This window comes from Leopardus geoffroyi, chromosome A3 (assembly GCF_018350155.1).
Source record: "Leopardus geoffroyi isolate Oge1 chromosome A3, O.geoffroyi_Oge1_pat1.0, whole genome shotgun sequence".
Classification (NCBI taxonomy): Eukaryota; Metazoa; Chordata; class Mammalia; order Carnivora; family Felidae; genus Leopardus; species Leopardus geoffroyi.
In genome coordinates, this window is record NC_059336.1 from 39,353,432 (window position 1) to 39,381,353 (window position 27,922).

Below are 27,922 nucleotides of genomic sequence, written 5' to 3' on the forward strand. Positions count from 1 at the left end.
CCTCCTCGTCGCGTCTCACATGCGACGCAGACCCAGAGTCCTCCGCGGGACGCTCCTCCGGGACGGCAAGAGAACTGGTCCAAACTACGTTCCCTTTACCTCTGCGGCGACCCGTAGCGTAGGCGCCGGAGCCGCGGTGGCGCAGGCGCAACGTAAATGCGCCTGCTTTACCCGGGGAGATGTTGCAGTTAGGCGTCCTCTGTCTGTGGCGGCGCAGACCTCTGGTATTTGGGGTCCCAGCAAAGAACCTCGGCCTTAGAAAGGTTGCTTCCGGCGTCTCTCCCCCGGGCAGCACCTCGCCCAGAGCCCTAAATATCTTCGACCGGGATTTGAAGAGAAAACAGAAGAACTGGGCGGCCCGGCAGCCCGAACCCATGAAGTTTGACTATCTGAAGGAGGAGGTGAGTCCGCGCGGCAGCAGAGGAAGGGCGACGCCGAGCTCTGGCTCCGAGTCCGGGGGCTCCGGCCAGGCCCCAGCAGACCCCACATCACGTGTGACCTTGAGCAGCCGTTCTGCCTGAGCCTCTACTGTAATCCCTGAAGGGGTGGACCGGGATATTTGTAAGCTGTTCATTCACTCACTCACTCACTCACTCAGCAAATATCGCTTGAATTGTGTACATGTATGTCCTGGGCAGAGTAAGACCGCTACCCTCAAGAGGTTTCATTCTTATGGGAGTAGGTGAACAAGAAATGTAATTTCAGCCAAAGTAAGGTGAGGTACTAAAGTGAAGTGGGGTGAGGACTCCGATGGTCAGAGAAGGCCGGTCAGGAAGAGGACATGATGAGGCAAGCTGAGATCTGGAGAGAGTAGCCTTGTAATCAAAGAGAAGGACAAGTGTCCGTGAGGCGGGAAGGACCTTGTTGAGGACCTTGTTGAGGCCTCCAGTGAAGCTTCCGTGAAGAGGAGAGTGGAAGAGGAGGTCAGGCCGAGAGGACTCGGGTTACTAGGGCGGTAAGAGATGAGGACTTCGGATTTACTTGTCTAACTGAGCTGCCCATTCAGTATGGTGATCTCTGGCCCCATGTGGCTATTGAGCACTTGAAATGTGGCTAGTCCAACTGAGATGTGCTGTTAAGTGTAAAATACACTGGATTTCAGTGACTGAAAAAAGGATGCAAAATATTTCATTATTTTTTTTTATCTTGATTACGTGTTGAAATTATAGTTTTGATATATTGGGTTAAGTAAAATATGTTAAAAATAATTTCTGCTGTTGTTTTTTTTTTTACTATTTAAATGTGGCCATTAGAGGCGTGCCCGGGTTGCTCAGTCTGTCAGGCGTCTGACTTCGGCTCAGGTCATGATCTCATAGTTCATGGGTTCAAGCCCCACATCAGGCTCTGTGCTGACAGCTCAGAGCCTGGAGCCTGCTTTGGATTCTGTGTATCCCTGTCTGTCTGCTCCCCCGCACCCCCATCCCCCTGCTCGCCCTCTGTCTCTCTCAAAAATAAATAAACATTGGGGCGCCTGGGTGGCTCGGTCGGTTGGGCGTCCGACTTCGGCTCAGGTCATGATCTCAAGGTCTGTGAGTTCCAGCCCCGCGTCGGGCTCTGTGCTGACCGCTCAGAGCCTGGAGCCTGTTTCAGATTCTGTGTCTCCTTCTCTCTCTGCCCCTCCCCTGTTCATGCTCTGTCTCTCTCTGTCTCAAAAATAAATAAACGTTAAAATTAAAAAATAAATAAATAAACATTAAAAAAATTTAATTTTTTTAAGTGGCCATTAGGAAATTAAAAATTAAATATATGGCTTTCATTGTTTTTCTGTTGGTCAACTGCTCTAGAGGAATGCAAGCCTGTTGAGTGGTTTTAAGCAGTGAAGTGATGGGATCCGTTTTATGTTTAGGAAAATTTAAGATAAATTAAGGTCTCTGATTTGTGCTGGTTTAAAAGACCTCTTCCTATGTCCAGGTGGACTAGAAACTAGGGGTTTCTGCTCTCTGTATATGCAGCACCAAGTTCATCCTAAGGAAGTGTTTCTTTGGGGATGAAGGAAAATTGAAGTTAAGTATAATGAACTCTTTCAAGGAAAAGCAGGAAACAGTTTTTGAGCTCCTTTGGACAGAATTCTGTGCAAGCCTGGCCTGACCAGATGATTGACTGTGTTTCTTTTTAGGGTTCATAATGATATGTACTTAGAAGATGTATATTTCTAACCACTCTTCTCCAAGCAAAGCGTGTAGATTACAACTTGACCGAAGCCTTGTCAATGTACAGGACTAGAATAAATGAGATAAAGTGTATGAGAGTTCTTTTTTTTTTTTTTTTTCAACCTTTATTTATTTTTGGGACAGAGGGAGACAGAGCATGAACGGGGGAGGGGCAGAGAGAGAGGGAGACACAGAATCGGAAACGGGCTCCAGGCTCTGAGCCATCAGCCCAGAGCCTGACGCGGGGCTCGAACTCACGGACCGCGAGATGGTGACCTGGCTGAAGTCGGACGCTTAACTGACTGTGTCACCCAGGCGCCCCATAGAGTTCTTTTTAACATAAACAAAAAGTATTCATAGTGGGAATGATACACCAAGTGTACCCTGTTAGAAGACTTCTGCCGTACCTCTTTCCTTCCCCTTCTCCCCCCAAAAGCAAATACGCATATGTTCTGAACTCCCCCAAGTCCTAATAAAAACTCTGGGGTGTTTATGAAGGATTAGTGGAATGTGAGGAATATTAGGCTCCCACATCTTTATTCCTGCCAGATGAAGCTAGCCTAGCATAAGGAGGCACCGACCTTATGACCTCTTTTAGATTGGGGTGGGATTGGGGAGAATAGCAGGAAGTGCAGTCTCTTCAGGTTTGGTTGACTTTCTAATTTGCACATGTTGCTTAGAAAAGTTACCTGTGTAGTAGTTCCACAGAATTTCTTAGTAGTTTTCAAGTAATAAAGTTTTTACATGATTGCTTATACATTGATCTGTAATAAACCCCAGCTAACAATATTTTTTCACTTCCATATATCTCATGCTGGTTTCTGTGGACAATATTGTACCTGTTATGCTCCTATTACTTCTTATCCTTGTGATCTTACAGCCAAATACATATATACATATACATGAATATTTAGTCTTGATTTTATTAAATTGACTTCTGAAGTAATTTGCCTCAATCTGTTTCCTAGGGTAATTTAATAATTATGTTCCTATTTATAATTTGTGGTCAGATTGAAAATGGGATAGGGAGAAGTACTTATCAGCATGTTGAAACATAAGTAACCTATGGATTGTTGAATGCTGGAAAGAGAGTGTTGCTTCTCTGTTATGCATACTCGATTTATATACATTGTTGCCGCTTGTAATCCTTCAGGTTGGAAGTCGGATTGCAGACCGCGTATATGACATAGCTAGGTAAGTGATGATTATCATAATAAAATACAATTTTTGACTGGAAATTCAAGAGATTGAATGCTGAGAGCTTAATGTATGGAATGGCAGAATCTAGAGGAATTTATTACCAGGATTCTCAATGTTAATCACACTCTAAGTCTCTCCTTTATATATGTACGTATATATATATGTATATGTATATATGTATATATGTATATATGTATATATATGTATATACGTGTATATATATATATGTACATATATATATATAAAATATATAGGAGAACAAGTGTTCTTTTTATTTCATTCTTGCAAAAAAAAAAAAAAAAAAAAGCACAACTCCTAGCTTCTCTCTGATCCTGAATGACTGATCCAATTTCATCTGGCCAAAAGCCACTAATGAAAACATTGCGGTTAAATTGTTGGTTAAATTACACCAACATGGGATGAATTTATTACATTTGTCTATAAAAGGAATTTTATAAAATCAAAAACAATAATTTTTTAGAGATATTCTTGCTACTTAGAATCTTGGTATGAATTAACTTCATAAGGTAAGAGAAAATGCTTCATTGTTACAAATAGTTACCCCCATTTCATCTGTTTTATTAGGAAATGAAACAAATAGTTCTCTACATTTGCTTGGATTTTAGGCCATTTATTAAAAATGAAACATTGAATTTTCTAAGTCAGTATGGATTGTACAGTCTTTGTATGTCTTAGTATGCCTTAGTACTGAGCAAAACATCGTTTACAGAGAGACTTGTGATTGTGGCATATCTTAAACTAACATTAACTTTTTAGAATTAAATCATTAAAAATACCAGTCTAAAAAAAAGTACCAGTGTAAATGTCCTTGAAGTAATGTTCTGTTGTTACAAAGTATAGTTTATATTGTCCACCCTGATCTTTTGTTGATTTTTAAAAACTAGCCCCGCAGATTATTAAATGTCTTATTTGTGGTATCTGAGGTCCACTTAATACTGTTACAACTTATGATAATAATAGCAACTCATAACCAACATTTGTTGAGCATTTGTTCTGTGCTAGATACTTTCCATGCACCATTTCATAAAATTCTCTCGAGTGAGGTAGTAACTTTTCCATTTTATGGATGGGGAAACAGATTCAGTAAGATTAAGTCACTTGTCTATGGTCACAGAACCAGTAAATTGCTGGCCCAGAATTCTAAATCACATCTTTCTCATCCCAAAGCTGTGCACTTCAACATGTCACACTGCCTGTGTTCACAGTCAAGATAGTGAGCATTTTGTAAATAAACAGTTCTTTCTCACACCGGTTCTCCAATTGTGTACTGGTGTTCTATATTTTTGACATAGGTTTTTGACAGAAATTGGAAAAGGACTCTTTTGGTACCAATAGAAAATATGTTATTAATGGATGCAATTTTAAGTTTTCTTGTCACAAATTTTTCTTAAACCTGTGGATGGCCTACACTTAGATGTGTTAACTGGTGTGGTTTAGTATGACATTTATTTAGAGAAGACAACATAGCATAGGGGTAGTAGTTTTGGTTCCAGGATTCAAACTAACTGAATTCAAGTTCTGACTGCTGCTTATTAGTTGAGTGACCTTGGGTTGAGTTACTTTGAGCACATAGCACATTGCTTTGAATCTGGTAAGATTTCAGTAAAAGTTAGCTACTATTTAGTTGGTGTTTTGTTTTGTGTTTAGCTTAACATATTAATAGTTCATGATATTTTACATGATGATTTTAAGTCACCTGTTGCCTCAACAAATTGGAGAAAAAGATAATTAGTAAGTTCTAAATAAGTATGCAGATATTTTCATGTTAATTTACATTAGCTTCTCTTCATTCTTTATTTGGATATATTATCAAATTTAAATACTCCTACCAAATTTGTTCTTTGAATTCATATCTTGGAGCAGCCTCATGGAAAGCTGGTTAACTGTGGGGTCCTGTGAATGTCTGTACCAGACAGACTTGCTCTTTCAATATGTTCTCTGGTAGAAATAGCTTGTGAGGTGAGGCAGAAAAGGCAGATAATATAACTTTTTGAAAGTTGTATTCATTAATATGTTTTTATTTAAGAAAAATTACTTCTTAATAACTGTTTTATGGACTGTTATTACAGACAAATCATAACTTCTGTGTCTACTTTTTAGAAAATTTTCCCTTGCTTTGGATGTTGGTTGTGGAAGAGGTTACATAGCACAGCATTTGAATAAGGTATATCTATTCAATGACTTAATTTACTTTAAGAAATAAAATTGGCTAATCTTAAAGTCTTCCTTAATTCAGCTTGTATCATATTTAGATTTTGATTATATCAAAATTGCCAAGTTTTTTTTTTATTGGCAAACCAATAGTTGTTTTGTGTCTCCTCTTAAGTATTTTTTTCTTAAAGTGGCTTTTCTTTTTTTTTTTCAATCCATTTTATACAATGATTCCTACCTATAGTTTAAGTCTATGTAAGATATGTTGCTCTTCATTCCCATTCTGTGCAGATGTTTTTGATACTTCAAATTAAAATCAGATCGACATTCATTTGGAAAATGTGATTGAACTAATTTTTTAGCTGGGAAAAATATTTTATCATTTGATTAGAAATCTTTGTGTATTTATAAGTAGACATTATTAAGGCTTATACCATTTTATTTTGCATTTTCTAATTCAGAACATAAAGACATTTATTGTTTTAACCCCTGTATATATGATACTGTGTTGGACACCAATTAAAGTGGGCTTTCTGTGTAAAATCTACTTCAAAAAAGCATACACTTGGGCCGGGGTGGTGGGAGGGGGTTGTGAGAGGCTCCACAAACACAAACAATGCTCAGGCCAGAAAACTTATTCATTGATTCTTCTTGTGTCCTCCCCTCCCACATTGAATCCATCAGCAAATTTTATTTAGATTTCAAAATATATCCCTAACTACTACTTCTTACCACTTTCACTATTATCATATTGGTCTACACTGCAGTAGCCCCTTAATGACCTCCCTGCTTCTACCTTTGCCCCCAGTAGTCCATTCTCACAGCAAAGTAATCCTTTTAAAGCACAGGTCAGTTCATTGCCAGTCCTCTGCTCAGAACTTTTGGCTTCTTATCTAACTCAGTAATAAGCCAGTCTTAATCCATAAGGCCCTCAGTGATCTGGCTCCCTAACATGTCCCTGACCTCATTTCCTTCCCCTCATTCCTTACTTTTCAGCAATCCTGACCTTCTCACTGACTCTCAAACTGGCCAGGGCTTTGCATTATAGTTGTTCTTGCGTTCTTCCCTAAGATATCTGTGCGGCTTACTTCCTCGCCTCCTTCAGGTCTTTGCTTAAATGACCCCTCATCAAAAATTCCTTCCCCGACTATTCTGTAAAATAAGGTCCCCATTCTCCGCTGGGTATTTGCCTTATTTGTTTCCACAGCACTTTTTAGCACCTGATGTGTTTGTTTATTTGGTGTCTGTCTTCTCTTAGGGAATGTAAACTCCATAGACTTGTTTTTGGTCACTGCTAAATTCCCAGTACCTAGAATACACAATGAAGATTTATTAAATGAACATTACATGAATAAATGCAAAGTAACTTTGAAGTTATTCCCTCACTGACTGGAAAAAGGGGATGTGGTGGGGCAAGGAGCACAGGCTATTCCTGTTTTAGATTTGCTGAGTTTGAGGTAACAGTGGACTATATTAGTGTTAATGTCTGACAGGTAGTTGGAAATGTGTACTTGGAATTGGGGTGTTGAGGTTAAGAGCATTGCCTTGAACTTGGGCAGATAGGGATTTCAAATTTAGCTCTGCCACTTGGCAGTTGCACTTGGGTAGTCAGCAGTGGCCAGGTAATGATAGGGTATCCTTTCAAGTTGTGGGCAGGAGGTTCTTTAAGAAGGGGGTGTGCATGAAGTGGAAAGGATTGGCTTCTTTAACAGAGGAGGGGAGGACTACAACAGAGCTGGACTTCAGACAGGTCAAGTGAAATAGGACTTGAGAGGAGACACACTGTTGTAGTTGATGAGGTTGTTAGTAATCTTTATAAATAGCATGAGCAGGGAGAGTAGGAATAGATTATCAAGAATTAAGGAGAAAGACATTGGTGAGAATTAGAGTTGCAGATTGCAGACAGAACAACCAGAAGGTAGTTAGAGGTGAGGAGATCTTTCCAGAGTGGGAGGCTCATGACTGTTTCGAGGTGAGGGAAAGAGACACAGAAGAGATAGATGAAAGATTTGATAGAGATGGTGATGGAGGGAGCAGGATCCTGTAGAAAAGAGCATAGTGGAAAGTGTTAATCTTAGGAAAGAAGTGGTGCAGTGCTTTTTCCTTTTGGAAAGAAGAGGGGAGACATGAAACAGGGAAAATGAAACCAGCGAACCCCTATACCCCCCCCCCCCCGCCCCACTCCCAAGTATCTGTGTTTATTAAGTCTTTTCTTTACTCTGTGTAAACTCTTTGAATGAACAGCTAAAAGAGGGAGGAAAACTATCCAGGACTTCTGTGGCCCAGGAGCGGGGACCAGTTCTCAGCACACATAAGTCTTAATCCTCTGGAGTAAACTCAGGATGTTGATTACTCACACCTGGTTTGTGTATTTTATTAAGTATAGTTAAATGTATTAAATATAGGCATGGTTGTTTAAATTTAAATCTGAGTAACTTACTTTGTGTTATTAAAGCTAGTTGTGTACTATACTGGTTTTACTGCAGGAAAATACCCTTACAAAGCTAAAAATTTACCTACGAATTATCACTTTCTCCTTGAGCAATTTCAGTAGTTATTTTGTTTTGTTAGTAGGCTTTTGTTTTGTATTATCTAATTAATTTTATTCCATTGCAGGAAACTGTTGGAAAGTTCTTCCAAGTAGACATTGCAGAAAATGCGTTGGTAGGTAGCTTTTTAACACTATTGATTTCTGATCTCTTGGTTTTATTTTTAGTTCTTTATTTTTATTTCCTTCAAAATGAAAATAGCTTTATTGTTTTTTTTCTGACTATAAATATAACACATAAAAAAATTAGACAATGGAGGAAATATAAAGGAGAAGAAAATATCACCCCTGGTCCCCACCATTCAGGGACAACCACTGTTGACATTTGGGTCTCCACCTTTGCAGATGTATAGCTATCTCTACAATTTTATACAAATGATATAATGATAACATGCAGTGCTTTTCACAGGATATCATTCTTTTATATCAACGAATGATATACGTACATACAAATTCCACCTTTTAAAATGACTAGATAGTATTCTAATATAAGAATATTCCATGGTTTATTTGGCTAAATTTCTATTGAAGGACAGTTATATTTCTAGTTTCTTAATAACCAACACTGGGAAGAACATCCTTATACAAAGAAACTTTGTACATTTGATTTATTTTTCTCTCTGGGAATAAATTCCTAGTAGTGCAATTTATGAACTCATCGATGTTCATCTTTAAATTTTTTATATACATCTCCAGACTGCTGTTAGAAAGATATAATATTGTATGAAAGCACTTTTTTCTCCTGTTTGGCAGCACTGAGCCAATGGATTCTGTCTTTGTCAGTTTAATAGGCAGAAAGTAGAATCTTACTGATATTTTTATTTGCACTTTGATTATGAATGCAGCCAACCAGCTGTTGATGTATTTTGGCTATTGGTATTTCTTAATTTGTGAATTTGTAAGTAATTTTGTGATGTGCCTGTACCTGCATTGTTGCCTTAGCATGTTCTTATTGTGGGGAGTTTGTAAGAGTTTGTTTTGGGGGGATATTAATTTCATCATCTGTGTTGTAAATATTTCCCAAAGTGTGTTGTTTACATTGTTTATGGGTTTTTAGAAGTTTTTGATTGGTTTATCATCATGTAGATTAGTCTTTTCCTTTATAGTTTCTGGCTTTTGAGTTATGCTTGCTTAAAATGTTTCCACCTAAGAGTATGAAAATGTTCACCCCTATTTTCGTCTATTACTTTTATGGCTTAAGTTATGCCACTGAAACTTTCAGCCTTCTGGATTTGTTTTAGTGTGAGATAGGATCCTCTTTATGTTTTTCCAACTAGCCAGTTTGTGTCATTTTAGAAACACTTCTTGAGCTTCTCTGTGACTCTGGTTTTAAAAGGGATAGAAACTGCCAAATAAATATAACGTTGACTTAAATAATGATTGTATTAGTAATTGGCATTCTATATGAATATGTTTATTTTTTAATCACTAGAAAAATACCTTAGAAATGGAAATCCCTACTGTCAGTGTTTTAGCTGATGAAGAGTTCCTTCCCTTCAGAGAAAATACATTTGACCTGGTAGTTAGCAGCTTAAGGTTGGTAATCTGTTTGTACTTCTTCAAAATGTATGTTTTAAATAGGTAATTCGTGCTATAAAATTTTAATTGTTATGAGATAAATAAAATAGCTAATAGAGCAAGTTTTTTTTTTATATATATATAATGTTTATTTATTTTGAGGTGGGGAAGAGACGGAGAGAGAGGGAGAGAGAATCCCAAGTAGGCTCTGGCTGTTAGCGTGAAGCCAACACAGGGCTCAATCCCACAGTGAGGTCGTGACCTGAGTGGAAATCAAAAGTTGGCTGCCCAACCTACTGAGCCATCCAGGCACCCCGGAGTAAATTCTTAATAACCTTTTTTAAAGTCACAAACCAGTTTTCTTGGTTTATAAACAATAAGATTTCTTTGGTAAAGAATTATAAATTATATACTCCTTAGTGGAGATAATATGATATAGTATCTTAACTTTTTTCTCCCCAACTTTTTTCAGCTTGCTAAAGCTAATCTATGATAGAAGGATTTTCCTTCCTAATACATGTTACTTAGTATCAATATTAATGGAGGCAGGAGTTGTAAAGAATATACTGGCTCCAATATTCAAACGTTAGAGCCCTTACAAACTCATTCTGGCAAATAGGGAAAAGCTAGTATTTCCTTCAGCATCAGTATTTCTTCCACAGAAATATAGTCCCGAAGGTTATTTTTTTCCATTTGTGCTTCCTATTGTGGCCCTCCACATTTATTACATAAATATATAAATACTTATTGAATAGATTATAATATACTAGGCTCTGAGCTAGATTCTTTTGGGGAATACAAAAATGAACCCAGACAGAGATCCTGCCCTCAAAGAACTCAGAGTCTAATAGAGAAATTAAATATTTCTTTTTTTTAAGACTTTTTTTTTTTTTTTTTTTTTTCAGTAATCTCTGTACCTACTGGGGGACTTGAACTCACAGATGCTCCACCAACTGAGCCAGCCGGGTGCCCCCAAAATAAAATATTCTTACTTCCCCTGTCTTGTTTTATAGTCATATTTTCTTTCAAAGATTCAACATGCTCTTCATGTCAGCACAGCCCTTTTGATAGCTGTTTTTAGGGTGACCAGTCACCCAAGACTTTGCCAGTGTTAACACTGAAAAGGCTTATGTCCCAGGAATCTCTCAGCCCCAGACAAATTGGGAGAGTTGCACTCTTGCTGTTTTCTTCAGTGAGTTTATAATCTCTTCCCTGCTTCTTAAGATATGCTAAACAAATTTAGAAAAGTATTTACGTTCTATCATGAAATGAAAAATATTACAGAGAATGTTGGTCTAAGGAAAACAGCCCTGGGCAGGGAGTCTGAATGTGAGTTTTAGCTCTTCTGCTTGCTGTTTGCAAGTGCCTAATTCCATTGCTTTCAGTTTCCCCATAAGTATGATAGACCTTATGATATGGTATGACCTTCTTAATTTTTAAAGTATCTAATAATTGTTAGACAACATTATGAAAGATAAATGTGCGCTTAACACAGTATGGTTTGAAATGGGCATTCAGTGCTATCCTGGAAGTCAGCATAAGAGGATACCACCTTAGTCAAGATAGTGTGACCATACTCTACAGAGACTGATTCTTGCCGTCACATATCACCACACACTGGGAGATGGTGAATAGAGGCAAAAGAAAATGGAAGAGATTTCCTAAATTAAGTTTTAAATACTTTATAGTATTATAGTACTGTCACATTTTCTAGTGTGACAGAAGGAAGGTTTTCCCCTAGGAATATTCTTTGCTTTAAAACTTACATGAAAATAATCAGTGAATTTTGATATGCAGTTTCAGACTTCAAAATTAACACCTTTTGTTGTGGCTTTTCTTTATATGAGTGATAATTACACTAATTATATGAATTAAGCTAAAGCAAATATGTTTTCATATTCTAGTTTACACTGGGTGAATGACCTTCCTAGAGCACTTGAACAGGTAAGAAACTTAATGTTGACTCCAATAGGCTGTGTTATTATTAGAAACTTCTAAATATTTCTGTTTTTACTAAAAACTTCCAGATGTTTTCCATTTTATACTTCTGATGATTGGAAATGAAAGTAAATCAAGTATTTATTATCTTCTATGGGCCAAATACACCTGATGCCCTTTGGCATATTGAGAAGTACATTGGGTGAGCACCTGGGTGTCTCAGTCGGTTAAGCGTCTGACTCTTGATTTCTGCTTAGGTTGTGATCTTGCGGTTCATGAAATCAAGCCCCATGTCGGGCTCTGGGCTGACAGCGCAGAGCCTGCTTGGGATTCTCTCTGTCTCTCTCTCTCTCTCTCTGTCTCTCTGTCTCTCTCTCTCTGCCCTCTCCCCTGCTCATGCTGTCTCTCAGAATAGAATGAAATGAAATGAAATGAAATGAAATGAAATGAAATGAAATGAAATGAAATGAAGAAGTATATTGGGTGACTCCCCCCTGCCTAGGAATTCAATGAATCTAATTATGAAATGTTTTAAATATTTACAAAAGCTTATATATTGTCCAAAATAACTTTGAATAGTATTGACATCACATTGATATAAGACATTTTCTGTGTGGGTTCCTTTTCTTAATTGTCTGTAAGTTTTTTCTGTGGGTAGGAACCTATTTGTTTTTATTTATATCTTCCCTACACCTTACACTTAGAGAGTGTGAGGTACATTTGTTGCTTGTCATTTATCAGTGAACTGGTGAGTAAAGAGCATTGTGTTCAGAGGAGGGAAATCACTGGGCCATGGAGTAGCCGAGGAAAAAAGTTTCAGGAAGAGGGAATTACTTGAGCAGGGCCTTGGAGCATAGGTCAGATTTGGGGTGGGAAGGCAGAATCACAGGATGGGGGGAGGTAGAACAGCCTCACGAGGATGAAAGGACAGAGAGGGAGCCTTTTTGGAGATTAGTACTGGGCAATGAGGTATGTTGGGACCAAATTTAGGAAGACTTGGGTAACAGATTAAGGAATTTAGAGTTCATTCCTTATGCAGTTCAGAGCCACTGGAGAATTTTGAAGAGGAAAGTAACATAATTAAAAGGCTGATGGGCAGGATAACTTCCATATCGTAAGCACATAGTGTTTGCCAATCACTGTGCCTTGTTTTATACGTGTTAAATAAATAACTCTGTACGATGTTTTCATTTTGCTAGTTGGAAAACTGATGCCAGAAGTTGGTTCAATTAAAGAGGCTTCTTCTGTCATCCAGGCATGAGAGAAACTAAAGCTAGGTGGCAGTAGCAGGAATTAACAAGAATAGAGACTATTTGGGACTCCTGTAAAGGAGGAGTCAACTATTTGGCTGGTTGTATCTGAAGATTCAACCTTAAAGTTTTGAATCTGGATGCCTGGGAAAATGATTAGTAAAAGTAGGGGAAGGATTGGTAATGATCAGATAAAGAGAATGGAAAATAGTAATTGACAGAAATAGGCAGTTGGAGAGGGGAGTGGGTTTGAGAATAAGTGTTATGTATTTGTTGGTTGTGTTGGGAGGGCGAGTGCCAAGAGACAAATGTCCATGGCACAGGCAGATGAAAATGAGTTTAGCACATTTCTGGGAAGATGTCCAGTCTAAAGATAGTGATTGGGAAGTCATCCTTGTGAAATCCATGGGAATTGATAAGCCCTCTGAAGTAGAGAGAAGCTGCAGGGAGCTGAGGAGGGAATCTTTGATACTTGCTAGGCGACAAGAGAAGGAAGCAACACCAAAGGGGCAGAGGGTAAGAAAGCAAAGATTTTACAGTTGGTTTACTTGTATACTGTTTTGTAATTGTTTCATGATATATTAAATATAAATTTAAGATGGGTACTTTGATTAGCAGAGCCTACTGTGATTTTTGGGTTTACTTCAGAATCAACCCTTTCCTGTAATGTTCCTCATTGTTGAGAATAGAGTCAAATCTATTTATGGATGGTAATTCTAAGAGTCAGTGAGTAAACATTTGTGGTTCTGGAATCCATTCCAACCACTGTTTTGCTTAAGTTATCAATTAAAAGTTGTTTTTGTTTCAAAGCTGGAAAATGAGTTAGTTACTTCTCATTACAGGAAACTAATATTTGACTAGGTTAATGTTGTGAATCATAAAACTTTCTGTTTAAATTAGCTTTTTTGCATAATAGGCTATTCCAACTTAGTGGTTTAAAACAACAGTTTACTTAGTTCATGATCTGGTGGGCTGGGAATTTGGGTTGGCCTTAGTTAGGAAATACTTCTGGGTCTGGCCAGGCTTACGCATGTGTCTGTGATCAGCTGCTAGATTGTCCTGAAGCTGGCTGGTCAAGAATGGCCATAGCTGGAATGCCTGACTGAGATCTGCTCCTCCTATCTCTTATCCCTTACCAGGCTAGCTCATTCAGGCTTGTTTATGACATGGTGGCAGCACAGGGAATCCTGTAAGGCCATCTCAGACCTTGGTGTGACACTGGCACACTGTCAGTTGCACTGCATTCTTTTGGCCACAGCAAGCCACGAGGCAGTCCCAGATTCAGGGAGAGGGGAAGTAGACTTTGTCTTTTGATGGGAGTTGTTACAAAGTGACATTTAAAGGGCACAGATAGAGGTTTGTGATTTTTGCAATCTATTGCACTTTAAACTTTTTTTCTTTCAGTATTTTTCTGATTATAAAAGTAACTGTGGGGTGCCTGAGTGGTTCAGTCGGTTAAGTATCCAACTCTTGATTTCGTCTCAGGTCATGATCTCACAGTTTGTGGAACCGACCCTGAGTCAGGCTCTGTACTGACAGCACTGAGCCTGCTTAGGATTCTCTCCTTCTCTTTCTGTTCCTCTCCCACATGTGTGCTCACTCACGTGCTCTCTCTCTGAAAATAAGTAAATAAACTTAAAATAGTTACAAAAGTAATATATGTCTATTAGAAAAGTTGAAAACATAGAACATATTTTGTAGGTATTAATGCTATCAACTAATTATTAATATCAATAGGTATTAATACTACCAATAAATTATTGTCTATCTTTACAGTAATATTATACCACAGTGCTTCTCTGACCTGGATGCCTTAGATATTATTTATTAACTTTTCTGATTATTTGACAAAATAAGAATAGTAATCGCAAAAATATTGATTCAGACACCACGTATTTATTCTTTTAACGTATTTTTATCCTTTTAATAATTTTTTATATAATTTTGAGTAGTTTTGTTGTCTTGTGTTTATTACAGATTCATTATGTTTTAAAACCAGATGGAGTGTTTATTGGTGCAATGTTTGGAGGCGACACACTCTATGAACTTCGGTGTTCGTTACAGTTAGCAGAAACAGAAAGGGAAGGAGGATTTTCTCCACATGTTTCTCCTTTCACTGCTGTCAATGACCTAGGACATCTGCTTGGGAGAGCTGGCTTTAATACACTGACTGTGGTAACTATCAAGAGAGTTGATTAATTCTCATTAACCCATTAATCACACAGTTCAGAAAGAACTTCTCATCTTAAAGATAGAAAATTATAGGTATTGATGGTATTATGGAAAGGTTTTGGCATTTTTTCTCTTTTTAAACTTAGTTTCTATAAACGTATCTTGACTGACACAGGTACAAACATAAAATTTTTAGTACTTGTTACCTGAATAAATAAAATAGCTCAAAAAAACCCGAACCTCAGTTAACAAGGAGGTTATTTTCTAAGACCTGTTATTCCAGTGCATTAGAATCTTCAGATCTAGAGTAATGTGTAATATGAGGGAACATTTTAGGTGATTGGGAAAAGGGGAGGTACAGGAGCACTTACAGTGTTGCATCTCCCACTAGCCCTCAACTGAAATAGTGCCACACAAGGCAGAAATGAAGGTATCTTTATTCATGATCCAGGGTAGAGAATGTAGGAAAAGGGGCTGTACTCCATTAGGGCTGGAGAGATCTGGAAAGAGGACCTGTAGGCTGTTAGAAGAAATATGGAGTCAGCACAGTACAGTGATGCTACAGGGCACTGGTGTCTGACAGTTATAATTTGGTTCCTTACTTTGCCCCGTTACTAGGTAGAGGAATCGGGGTGGGGGGTTACTTCACGTCTCTGAACATTCATTATTTTTTTAAAAATTCAAATGTTTCTCACCTGAGGTTGGATGTTAGTATTAAGATAAAGGGTGTGAAGTGCCTTGACCATAGTAGATGCTAAGTAAATATTTGCTTCTGCCTTCCTCTCTCCCCACCCATACTCCTTGCACTTTGCCATCCTAGGCTTCCAACTAGGAGTCATGTGGAAAGACAGTGGTTGCCCCCTTCCAGCTCCTTTCATTAGCAGAGTCATTCTAAAGGATGTCATTGCTGCCTCCAGATATCGGTTGAGTAGACTTGTTATGATTTTCCTAACTGCTCAGGTCTAGACACATCTCTTTCCTGGAGGAAATAGAAATTTCTTGACAAAGATTTCTCATTGATGATAGATTTAAGATTGAAATAACTGTTTAAGGAGATTTAATGTGAATATTTTTCATAAAATCAACCAACCAAAAATAGATTGCCCTGTCCTTCCTTGTTTTGGTAGAAAGCATGGGGCATTAGACCAGTAGGGTCTTTGAAGTTGGAAAGGCGCTTCAAGGGAAGGGAAGAGACAGTACATTAGGAAATGACAGCAACTTTCAGGATTTCACAGCTGTACAGCTGTGTCTTATGTAAACTGTTAATGGCCTGAGTCAGAAGATACTGCATTCTGAGATATTGGCAGCTGGAAATGGGATAGCTCTGCCTCATGTGAGCGTTCTGCTTTGTAATTAAAGCAAACACTGGCAATTGTACATAGAGGGATCACTGTATATTTTTTAATTATATAAGTAGTAATACATACATTTTAAACATTAAACTGTACAGATGAAGTGATAGTCTGTCATTTGCCCTTAATCTCCCAAATCTTAGCTCTCTCCTGAGAGTAACGGTTTTCAAAATTTTGGTCCTAGGACCTTGCTACACACTTAAAATTATTGAGGACCTTAGAGAGTTTTTGTTATGTGGGTTATATCTATCAATATTAACCATATTAGAAATGGAAACTGAATTTTGGTGTTTAATAATATGTTTAAAACTAACAATAGTCTGCCTATTATATGTTATCATAAATAACTTGTGTTTTGTTGGGGGAGAAAGAAACTATTTTGCCAAAGAAAATAAATTAGAAGAATATCATTGCTTTTCATTTTTACAAATTTCTTTAACGTATGGCATGATAAAAGAGCACTGGATTCTCATGTCTGCTTCTGCAGTCATGAAACTGTCTATTAGAATATCACATATCATGTAACTTACGAAGAATCTGTTGTACTCGTGAGAGGCTGAGAGGTGAAAAAGCCAAATAGCATCTTAGTATTATTTTAAGAATAATTCTGACTTTGTGGGCCCCCAAAAGTGTGCTGCCTTGTGGTTTTGTATGGTTGTAAAGTGGATTGTGTATTTTAGAAAGATTTCTACCAGAAATGTTTAACCTAACATTAAAGCATTTAAAATCCTACACTTCTGTTAATTGGGAAATCTATTACGGAAATACCCTCTATATTCTTCTCTGAAAAATGAGCTGAATAACTCAAACACTAAGATAATACAAAAATACTGGTGTGGAATCTTCTTTATGGTTTATAAAATTAAGAGAGTTGCTGATTTAATACTAAATCTATCCAAATTTGTTCCTTGAGAAACATACACTGTCTCTAATGTGCTGTATTAACATTATATCATAATTCATTTTCTAAAAATCCCGTCCGCCAAAGCTTTTATATGTAATCAGCTACACAGTTTTATATTGCATACATTAGGTATATTATTTTTACACTGATGGATTTTTATATTCAAGTTAAATCAGTATTGCCTGTTTACCTTTATATGACTTTCTTAGTGAATTATTTTCAGAGTTAGTTGACATTCTGAATGAGGCTCATTTCCTTTTAGAGTTGCCAGTTTAATATATTATAATAATATATTAGGAGAAAACTACAGATATGGTCCATCTTAATTTGAATAAGGACTTTGACAAAGCTATTGTATTCTTTTGATTGAGATGGAGATAATGCTTTTAGTTTCATTGAAAAGATTGTTTTCAAAGGATATTGCTTAATGGCTAGGTATCAGGCTGGAAGGAATTTTTTTTTTAATCTTATGATCTCATAAAATAGTTTCTAAATGTAGAAAAATATAGAGAAGAAATTGACTACCCAGAGATGGTGTTATTAAAAAGTGCACATACAACATGATCATATATATGTTAGCAAGAAAAAGGAAGTAAAAAAATGTATAGATAAAGAGAATGAGATAAACACAGCAGGTCTAAAGTGGAAAGAAGTCTCCTTTTCCTGACTTCAGATACTTGGTCACTCACCCCAAAGATGATCTTTGTTGTCTTGTATACACTTTCAGAACAATTTTTCATCATAGGCCACAATACAATTACGTCATTTAAACCTACATATGCAACCATATGTACACTCTGTTGGGGCACCTGGGTGGCTCATTTGATTAAGTGTCCGGCTTTAGCTCACGTCATGATCTCACAGTTTTTGAGTTCAAGCCTTGCGTCGGGCTCTGTGCTAACAGCTCAGAGCCTGGAGTGTGCTTCAGATTCTGTGTCTCCCTCTCTCTCTGCCTCTCCCCTACTCACCCTTTCTTTCTCAAAAATAAATAAACATTAAAAAAAAAATAAAATATACACTCTGTTGCTTTTTTTTCGTATAAGCACTCTTTGAGGTTTTTTAGCCAATAGTGTATCTTACAAGATCTCCCCCTACACGTATCCACCGTATCTACCACTTTTTTTTTACCAGCTGTATAGTATTTCATTAAATAGATACAATTTATATAGCCAGTTCTCTATTAATAGACATTTAGATTGTTTCCAGTTAGTTTTTTGTTTTGTTTTGTTGCTATTTCAAACAATGCTGCAGTGAATATCCTTTCACATAATCTTGGCATATCTCCAGGTTAATTTCTGGCAATGGAATTGCTGGGTCAGAGATCTGTACATTGAAATTTTGACAGAGAGGGTCAAATGATTCTCTAAAAGTAACATCAATTTATATGCCCCATCAACAGTATATGTGAACTCTTGCTTGTACTTTGTTTTCTATTTCTGAGGTTAAAAAAAATGTTCTTGGGGCGCCTGGGTGGTGCAGTCGGTTAAGCGTCCGACTTCAGCCAGGTCATGATCTCGCGGTCTGTGAGTTCGAGCCCCGAGTCAGGCTCTGGGCTGATGGCTCAGAGCCTGGAGACTGTTTCCGATTATATGTCTCCCTCTCTCTCTGCCCCTCCCCCGTTCATGCTCTGTCTCTCTGTCCCAAAAATAAATAAACGTTGAGAAAAAAAAAAATCTTTTGTTTTGCATTTCTCTAGGAATTAGAGTGGATGTTTTTGATAAGTGTTCTTTTGGGCTGTGTACTTAATTCTGTGTAATGTTAAAGTCCAAAATTGGCAGGAATAATTAACACATTAAATAGAATGACAAAACACAAAAAATGACACTCCAAAGTGATTAGTGCAAATAAGTTGAAGTTTGAGATATATGCTGCATTATGATACTAAACTTGAAAAAAAAAAAAAGTATGAGTCCTGTATTTGGGGGCTAATTCCCAATATAGACAAACTCCTATACCTTCACGCTTCCACAGATTTTTATCACATTACAGCCCTGTGCTGATTGGGCAGCCCATCTCTATCCCATGGTTGTGCCATCTGGCTCTTGCATCTTCTGAGGTTACCACAGCAAAAGGGATGGCTTGGGAAAGTATCATTAGTTCTCTATTACCTTGCTCTCTTCTTTGACCAGAAAAAAATGTCTTTCAGGGTCTGGGAAGTATCAAGGAGCACCGGACATTTGGGGAACATCAGTACTCTCTGCCACTGTACCAGTCAGTAGTAAACTTGTGTATCAAGCTTCAGAAAGAATGGGACGTAATGTCCCAGAAGTCCATTTGAGAAATAAACTTTGTGTCAGTGGTGTGCCTGACATTCAAGTGAGCCGTTGCAGTATGACAGCATTGCTAGAGGTAGATTGAAGACATCTTGAGAGATGACCCTATTTGGCTTCATTCTGGTGCCACATTTTAGGAGATTGATATTGACTACGTATAGAGCAATACAGTAAGGATGTGTAAAGATCTATAAATCTATAAATTTTGTCCAGAGGACTAACCCCTCCCCCTAAAAAATTACAATGTCCTGGAAGAGTTTTCAGAAACTTGAAGAGGGCGATGGTTTGCAGATACAAAACGGACTTTTTCTGTGTTGTTCCCAGGGAGAGACCTGGAACCAGTTGATGGAGTGTTAGGAAAATTTCTCTTAGAATAGTGACGGATCATTCTGTAATTTGACCTTTTGATAAAACAAGCATAAACCAGATGACATCTGTGAAGAATATTGTAAAAAAAAAGTTTCTGTTTACCGTGAAACATTGTTCTGGGTAATTTCTATGACCTGTTTTTAAATCTGGGTTTAGTGATATATGTCAAATGAATATTCCTTTTTCTTTTTAAATAGGATACTGATGAAATTCAAGTTAACTATCCTGGGATGTTTGAATTGATGGAAGATTTACAAGGTAAGGCACTTTAAAGCTTTAAAGAACGTTTAGATTCCATTTGAGAGTCATATTTCGAGAAGAGACTCTTGACGGGCACAGGGGCTAACCACTAGGGATAGATTGGTGAGGAGAAAGCAGACTGTCTTCATGGAGCTTATAAAATAAAATGGGTGAGGCAGACATCACACAACTGCCATGAAGATAAATGTTAAATTAGAATCCTGGTAAGAGCCACAGATTGGGGTGCAGAGTGCTATGACTGCCTGTAAAATGATGGTGGGACTTTCTCGAAGCATACACCTGAGGCTGGTAGAGCATATCGGTGATTTTCTCCAGCAACAGTTGGCAGCCTGGATCCAGGCACAAGAAAGCGGGTATTTGGGTTAGTGTACGAATGGGATTTGTCAAAAACGTAAGTCCTTGTCTGAGAGAGTCAATGAAGTCTTGTCTGAGGAAGTAGTGATTGTGCTCTAGAAAATGAAGATGAGTTAACTAGGTGGAGAGGGGCACGGCAGTGTGTCACAGGCTGGGAGAACAGCATGTACAAAGACTCTGGGGCAAGAAAGAGCATGGCAAGTACTGAAAGGGTATTTGGCTAGAGTACAGGGAATGAAAAGAGAATTAAATAATGTAATTGGTGAGTAAATGGGGGCCTTACAGTCCCTGTTGAGATGATTTGTCTTTATGTTAAAATGCCCCTTGAGGCATTTAAAAAAAATTTTTTTTGTTTATTTATTTATTTTGAGAGAGACAGCACAGCAGGGGAGGGGCAGAGACAAGGAGAGACAGGATCCCAAGCAGACTCTGTGCTGTCAGCACAGAATCTGACGTGGGGCTTGAACTCACGAACCCTGAGATCATGACCTGAGCCAAGATCAAGAGTCGGATGCTTAACCGACTAAGCCACCCAGGCACCCCTTGAGGCATTTTAATGGAGGGGAGGTAAAGGGAAGTCATGATACCAGATTTGCATTTTGAAAGAAAATGGACTGGCAGATAAACTGGTTGAGAGAGACTCATTGCTATAAAGATTATTAAGAAATGATGGTGGACGTGCCTGGGTGGCCCAGTGAGTTATGCGTCTGACTCTTGATTTTGGTTCAGTTTATGATCTCACGGTTTGTGAGATGACAGCATGGAGTCTGCTTGGGATTGTCTCTCTCGTCTCTGCCCCTCCCCCTGCTCACATGTGCTCTCTCTCTCTCTCTCCCCCCCTCAAAATAAATATTAAAAAAAATAGAAATGATGGTGATTTGGACTAAGGTGGTAGTGGAGATTGAGAGAAGTAAATGGATTCTAGAGATAATTAGGTAAATTTGACAGTCCTTGCTGATGGATTACGTGTGGGTGAGTGGAGAGAGCTATTTCAAACACAACTGCTGAGTTTCTGGCTCACATAACCAGAGAGATGGTGCCCCTTCCTTGATAGAGGAAACAGTACAAGACCAAGTATGGGCAGGGACACCTCTTAAGTTCACACGTGACTATTTTGGGTTTGAAGTGCTTGTGAAATATCTAAGAGGAGATGTCAAGTAGGTGGTTGGTGTGTGGATATGTGGTTTAGAGGAGGCAATTGCCTGGTTAAAATATGAGTCATTTGTGAATTGGTGGTATTTGAAGCACTTGCCTGGGATGAGGCCATGAAGTGAGAAGAGAACACAGCCAGATGCTGATCCTTCAGGAACCTAATGTACAGTGACTACAGAAGAGGGACATGTCTGGACATGTTACAGATGTGATGGCAGAGGCAGAGTAATGGAGAACCATTAGTGGGGGAGTGGACTAAAATATCTTAAAGACCATGGTACTGGTGATTATTAGCAATGAAGTCACCCAGGGTCATGGCAGGATTTGGGGTACAGACAGGAGCTGAACCAGGTGCCAAACCCTCAGATTATTGAGGAGAAGGACTGGGAGTCTGACGTCTGACAGCAAGCAAGAGTGGGAAAGAGGGATGGCTAAATAGTGCGGGTCTCAGCAGGGCAACGGTTTTTAACAAGTTAAAGGGGTAATGGCCTGGAGGAGGCTTTGAGGAGCAACAAGGATACAAACCCTATCTCTGCATCCCGAAATAGATAAGGTAGGCAGACATACATATCTGCCACTGAGGGTGCTTCTGGAGAACTGCTTTTCTCCAAGGAAAGCTTCAACTTGCCTAAGAAATTGTGAGCTTTGGCTTTTTATTACACAATTGGCATAGGCAGTTTTGATGAATGAGAGAAGCTGAAGCAATTAAAAACTTTTAATCTTTGAAACCAGAACTCTGCTTACCTACGGGCACTTTAATCCGATCCTGAAAAATGAGAAGATGATTTAAGCAGGAGAATTGTAAGGATAAGTAGCTTGCAATTGTTTACAGATTTATAGTTGTTCTGACATGTTGTTGCAGTTCCTCAGTAGTCCTCTGCTAACTAGTGTATCCCTAGATTATAAGTGAGGAATATTAGTCCCAAGGGGACACTTGTCTGTTAGTGGCAGAATTAGATGCCAGACTCTTGCTCTGGCACTCTCTTACCTGACTCTACTACTGCTTTTGTCTACCCATTTGTAACACAGTTCATTTCACCCATCATCCAGCCTCCTCTGGGAATGGGACTTCTGATGGCTTTACAAGGGGAAAGATATGTAGCCGAAAACTTACTATTAGAGTCACTCTTCATTCATTATAATTTAATACAGGGATTGGTAGCCTATAGCATGCATGCCTAAGATGACAGGGGACCAGTATAAATCACACATCCCCTCCCAAGCACTGCCCCAAGCACTTGGCTCCCCATGATGTAATCATGGGGCTCCTTCATCTCAAAGGCTTGAGTGTTGGTGGTGGGCTGATGATGTATCATTCAGACTCTAATGATAAAAATATTTCTCAAATGCAGCATTTACTTTTATTCTGCTATATAATAAATACTGTGCTCACGATTCATTTTAAGAGAGAAGCAAGAGAGACTAGAAATTAGATGTATCAGTTGGAAAAGGTTACTGCCCACTTATTTAAAAATACAGAAGTTACTCTGTGCTGGGTGCGGTTCTGTGAGGTTTTCTGATATCCTAATTTTACAGATAGGCAAATGGAGACATTGTGGAGTTAAGTATCTTGTCTGTGGTCACACGGGATCTGGAATCCAAAGTCCAATACTGCCTACTTGATCTGCGTGCATTTTTTTTTCCATTAAATCTAGCATAGTAAAATGCTCTCATCTCAACTGTATAGTTACTCATATTTTTATTCACTATCCAGACAAGGACTAGAACATTTCCAGCCCTCTCAGAAGGTTGCCTGATGCTGCTACCCAGTTGATAGTCACTGCTTCCCCCCAGAGTTTTAAATAGGTCATATATTTTGAGGACCTCTTGCCTAATATTTACCTTAAGAGGCTTTTGCCAGTGCTGCTTTAATTTTTCCTGTACAGTCTTGTACATAAATCGTATATTTTAATCTTTGAGTCTCTTATCCTTAGGAGGATTAAGAAGTATTATCCAAAGATAACTTGTAAAAGTGATATTTAACAAAGTAGATATGAACGTTAACTGGTTGATATTATGTTCATTCACTTACCATTTACTGAACATCTACCATGTGCCAGCTATTGAGTCAGTGATGAAAATACATAGTTCCTTATCTCGGGGAGCCTGTGCTCTGGTAGACACACAGATAGAGAGACAGACCTAGGCATTTAACTATAAAATGAGATCATTGTGTTTTAAAGTATGGAAAAATGGAATCCCTAAATCTGCTTAGGGAGTCAGGGGTACTTTTGTAGAAGAGACAGGACCTAAGCTAAAATGAGTTTGCCAGGAGAATGGATGGGTGGGTGCAGGTTTGGGCATTTGGGGCATCGCCTTCCAGGCCACGGAAATGGTCTGTGTAAAATGGAGATGCAAGAGGAAAACACACTTCCTTCACTTTCCTAATTAAGAAACTCCACAGTAATTCTGTTTTGCTTGAATATGTAGAATGGAGAGATGATGGGAAATGATGAAGAATAGTCCACCAGAGGCTTCTAGATTTTATCAGGTGAGCCTGGTAGTGTGTGGGGAGAATTTCATGCAGAGGAGAGACCATCAGATCAGTGTGTTAAAAAGCTCATCTTCCAGGGACGCCTGGGTGGCTCAGTCGGTTAAACGTCCAACTTCAGCTCAGGTTGTGATCTCACAGTTCACGAGTTCGAGCCCCATGTCAGGCTCTGTGCTGACAGCTCAGAGCCTGGGGACTGCTTCAGATTCTCTGTCTCCCTCTCTCTCTGCCCCTCGCCCACTCACACTGTCTCTCTCTCTCTCTCTCTCTCTCTCTTTTTCTCTTTCTCTCTCTCAAAAATAAATAAACATTAAAAAATTTTAAAAGCTCACCCTCCAGCTTTGTTTATAAGGCATACTCTATGAGGAAGGTAAGACTAGAGCTAGCATGGTTCATCTCTCTTGTTACACATGAGAAATTAAATAACTTGCCCCAGGTGATACATTGTAAATGCTAGAGCCAGGGTTTAAGTCCAGTGTAGCAGCCTCAGATCCCAAAATCTCAACCACTCTGCCTTTAAAAGGTCAGAGGCAGCTGAGATGGGAAGGAGAGTGGTCCAGGAATGAAGGGAGGAGGTGGGGAGCTTGGGTGACTACTTCCAGGTGTGCCGCTTTGCCTACTGGAAGATGGTGTTACCTTCAGATTCGTTTTTGATATTTTATATTGTTGCATTTTTTTGATGGTTGTAGTATTTCTCATTTAAGCTGCTGTTATTATTAATTCACAGAAAAAAGTCCAGAATGTTGACCTAATTTTACAAAACATGTTGTGTATCAGCTGATGAATGCATGAAAAGTTTTGGAGGCTTTCACAGTAGTTTTAAGGTAAGTTCAGTTTTTGTTGTTGTGTTTTTTAAGACAATACTCCTAAAGCATAAAAAATTCGATTTTTATGCAAGCAGTTGAACTTAACCTTAAAAACACTGTGAGAGTCTTAAACACCTGCTTCCTGGATTTTTCTGTTGTCCCAAAGCACAGAGCTGGTCAGAAGTCCCTAAAAGTGTTTCCCAGGTGGTCTACCATGAAACATTGAAATGCTAGCATTCCATTTTGAAGATGATAAAACTGAGTTTAATTAGAGTTAAGTAACTTTGCCCGAGATCCCTTAAGGCTCAGAACTGGGATGATGATCTTACAGTCTAGACTTTCTGCCCCGCATCACTGAACTGCTTCCTCTAGGAGAAAGGAAGGTGGGTATGGTGGTTTACTTGTCTCGTGAGGCAGGGGGCGCTGCCCTGGAAGCAGAGTTGCTATGTTATGCAGTAGTACTCTCGAATTTCCATATCAGAACATTGTGCATAATAATGTTAGTGTCTGTAATACCAATTATTTAGAAGGCATTTTAGGATTTCTAGCATATTAAGTATTTTTCTCCTTCCTTGGCCCCTCCGTCGTAGTATATTAAGTATTTGCATTAAATAAACCTGATTTCCACTGGCATTGCCTACATATAATGTGTAAGTCACAGCACTGGGAAGGTGAACAGAAGTGAAAGCAGCACAGCCATCAGCAGCAATAGACCCTCCCAGTCCATCTCACAGTTTACCTCTGGTCACTTGATCTGGCTGATACAATGTGCGAATGTTTTTAAATTGGATTATGTAATGGGTCTATGATGTTAGCCCTAGCAGCCTGTAGAGATCATCTACTATGGCCACCTTGAAGACCCAAAGCAATTGGTCTAAGATCTTCTAGCTGCTTTGTGACGGAGTAACATCCACTTTTTGCTTCATGATGATTAATCTGTTAGTTTGTATGTTCTTCTTCATGAATTGGGGCTGTTGTACTGACAGGACACTGGACATTGCTTTTAGTATCAGAGATTCATTACTTTAAGAAATAGTAGGAACCTTTTGGGATTGGAGAGAAGAAAAAGGTTCATTTATTACAGCTGATATGTTGATTGTTTTTAATAAGGCCATTGAAAACTTGGAAGATTATTATTATTTTTAACCTTTAAAAATAACTGATATTGGGAATTTTATTGTTTTATTTTTGTGAAAGTATAAAAACAAAAGTAAGAACTGATTTGTGATTGCATAGTATATAGAAAATAAACATGAAGGATTTTTACCTTTGAAATTTGTGTTGATTTTGTGGACTAGTTTAAAATGTGGCCTTTCAAATTAATTTTGTTTAAATACGTGCATAAAAAAAACAAATATACAGCATTAATTGTTAATGAACAGTACAAGAGTATTAATCCTAGCTTTTAGCTATCAACTTGAAGGAAAGAAATCTAAATTTTGAAATATTAAGAAAAGTGACCCTGAAAAGAATGCACATAAGTTTTTCCTACACCTCGTAGTTCTAGTACTATCTAATGAGTCTCAAAGTCCTCTCCCAAGTTTCATGGTCAGGCAGACATCTGTGGCTTAGAAGGAGTGAGCCATTGTAGCAGTTAGTGCCCTGTCCTCCTCTGAAGAGCAGCTAAAAGGGGCATAAAATGTGGCATCTTTGAATACGTAGTTGCCAATTCCTGGTGACTCACCTGGAGGGCCAGTTGCCTTACTCTTGCCCAGCTGGCCCGCTTTTAGACCACTGCTGGCAAGTAAAGCATGCTTATGGGGCCTTCCTCCTGAAAGTTGACTTCTTCACTGGTTTTACTATCCATAAGCTTCAAGTACTTTGTTTGGCCTTAGAGTCACTAAGAAGCCTAGCTATAGTCTGTTTTAGAGAATGGGGATGGGTATGGTATTGGGTGAGAAGAGGTTAAATGTGTGTTGTGAGTGGCTCATGCTTTTGGCGGTATTATCTAAAACTGTCTGTAGTGTATTTTTAGGTATGGGTGAGAGTAACTGTGCTTGGAATAGAAAAGCCCTGCTGCACCGAGACACGATGCTGGCGGCTGCAGCGGTGTATGGAGGTAAGGGAGCTGAGCGTCCTTTCCCCCCGTGCCTCACTGGGGAATCCATGCCCTGCCATGTTTGCCCCTTCGAGTTGCCAGGGCTTTTTCCTTTCCTGTAAAGGCCTTGTCAGATTTCTCGTCCTTCCTTTCAGAACACAGATCCTGTAGTTCCATATCCTTTTTCCAAACAGCCCTTACTGTGTTCATAACTGTCAGCTTCTCAGTGTTGAGGATTTTTCACATGAAGCATTTTCAGCGTCTTCCCAGTATCCCAGTATCCATTTCTCCTTGAAGGACACGACCTTTCATTGAGCAGATTTTCTTTTCCTACTTCCATTTTTTCAGATTTTAATATTATTTGTCTTTATAGAAATGTACGGAAATGAGGATGGTTCAGTACCTGCCACGTATCAAATCTATTACATGATAGGATGGAAATACCATGATTCACAGGTAATGTTATTAAGATAAATCACTTTTCTTAGTGGGTTCATGTTTCTATTTAGTTTCAATTTTTTATTTACATAGGGTGGGGGATTTAAAAAAATACATGATGGCATTAAGGGATTTAATTTAGAGCTCTGTATTTATCTATTTCTAATGTCTTTAATCTTTCATTATTTTCAGGCCCAACCAGCTGAAAGAGGTTCAGCAACTGTGTCATTTGGAGAGCTGGGAAAAATAAATAATCTTATGTCACAGGAGAAAAAATCACAATAAATATTTTATCCAGTGTTAATGTAGTCCAGAATTTTCATCAGAGATGGATAATTTTCATGTCTAAAATTACTACGTTTTGCAGCAGGAAGTCTATAAGTAGGGTGCCTGGGTGGCTCAGTCAGTGAATTGTCTGCCTCTTGATTTTGGCTCAGGTCATGATCTCACAGGCATGAGATTGAGCCCCACGTAGGTTCCACACTGGGTGTTGGAGCCTACTTAAGATTCTGTTTCTCTTTCCCTCTGCCCCTCTC

General features: G+C 38.6%; 2 protein-coding genes across 12 annotated transcripts in view; one reads left to right on the forward strand and one right to left on the reverse strand.

The window, feature by feature from the left end:
• Nucleotides 1-106, reverse strand: part of ESF1 (ESF1 nucleolar pre-rRNA processing protein homolog) — a 67,080-nt gene extending 66,974 nt beyond the window's left edge. The window contains exon 1 of the mRNA XM_045445338.1: nt 2-106. The gene's annotated coding sequence lies outside the window, so the exon portion shown is untranslated. The remainder of the gene's footprint in view (nt 1) is intronic.
• Nucleotides 106-27,690, forward strand: NDUFAF5 (NADH:ubiquinone oxidoreductase complex assembly factor 5). Of its 11 annotated transcripts, none has more exons than XR_006703345.1 (12): nt 106-401; nt 3,304-3,344; nt 5,472-5,535; nt 8,139-8,186; nt 9,503-9,606; nt 11,493-11,532; nt 14,754-14,951; nt 20,044-20,104; nt 24,044-24,104; nt 24,832-24,928; nt 26,875-26,969; nt 27,322-27,384. XR_006703345.1 is itself a non-coding variant. In XM_045445340.1 (11 exons), exons 1-11 carry the CDS (start codon nt 180-182, stop codon nt 27,669-27,671), a joined length of 1,038 nt encoding a protein of 345 aa, XP_045301296.1. In that variant the 5' UTR covers nt 109-179; the 3' UTR covers nt 27,672-27,690. The 11 variants fall into 11 exon arrangements, 5 of the variants coding, with proteins under 5 accessions (XP_045301297.1, XP_045301296.1, XP_045301298.1 ...); XR_006703344.1 differs by having other exon boundaries at nt 26,886-26,969; XR_006703346.1 differs by lacking the exon at nt 24,832-24,928 and having other exon boundaries at nt 26,886-26,969.
• Nucleotides 27,691-27,922: the final 232 nt, after the last annotated feature.

Excerpts from the sequence above, each read along its gene's own strand:
- NDUFAF5 (XM_045445340.1), top strand. The coding sequence starts at position 180 with ATGTTGCAGTTAGGCGTCCTCTGTCTGTGGCGGCGCAGACCTCTGGTA. Across the intron at positions 5,536-8,138 it reads TAGCACAGCATTTGAATAAG|GAAACTGTTGGAAAGTTCTT; the intron begins GTATATCTATTC and ends ATTCCATTGCAG. Across the intron at positions 11,533-14,753 it reads TTCCTAGAGCACTTGAACAG|ATTCATTATGTTTTAAAACC; the intron begins GTAAGAAACTTA and ends TGTTTATTACAG.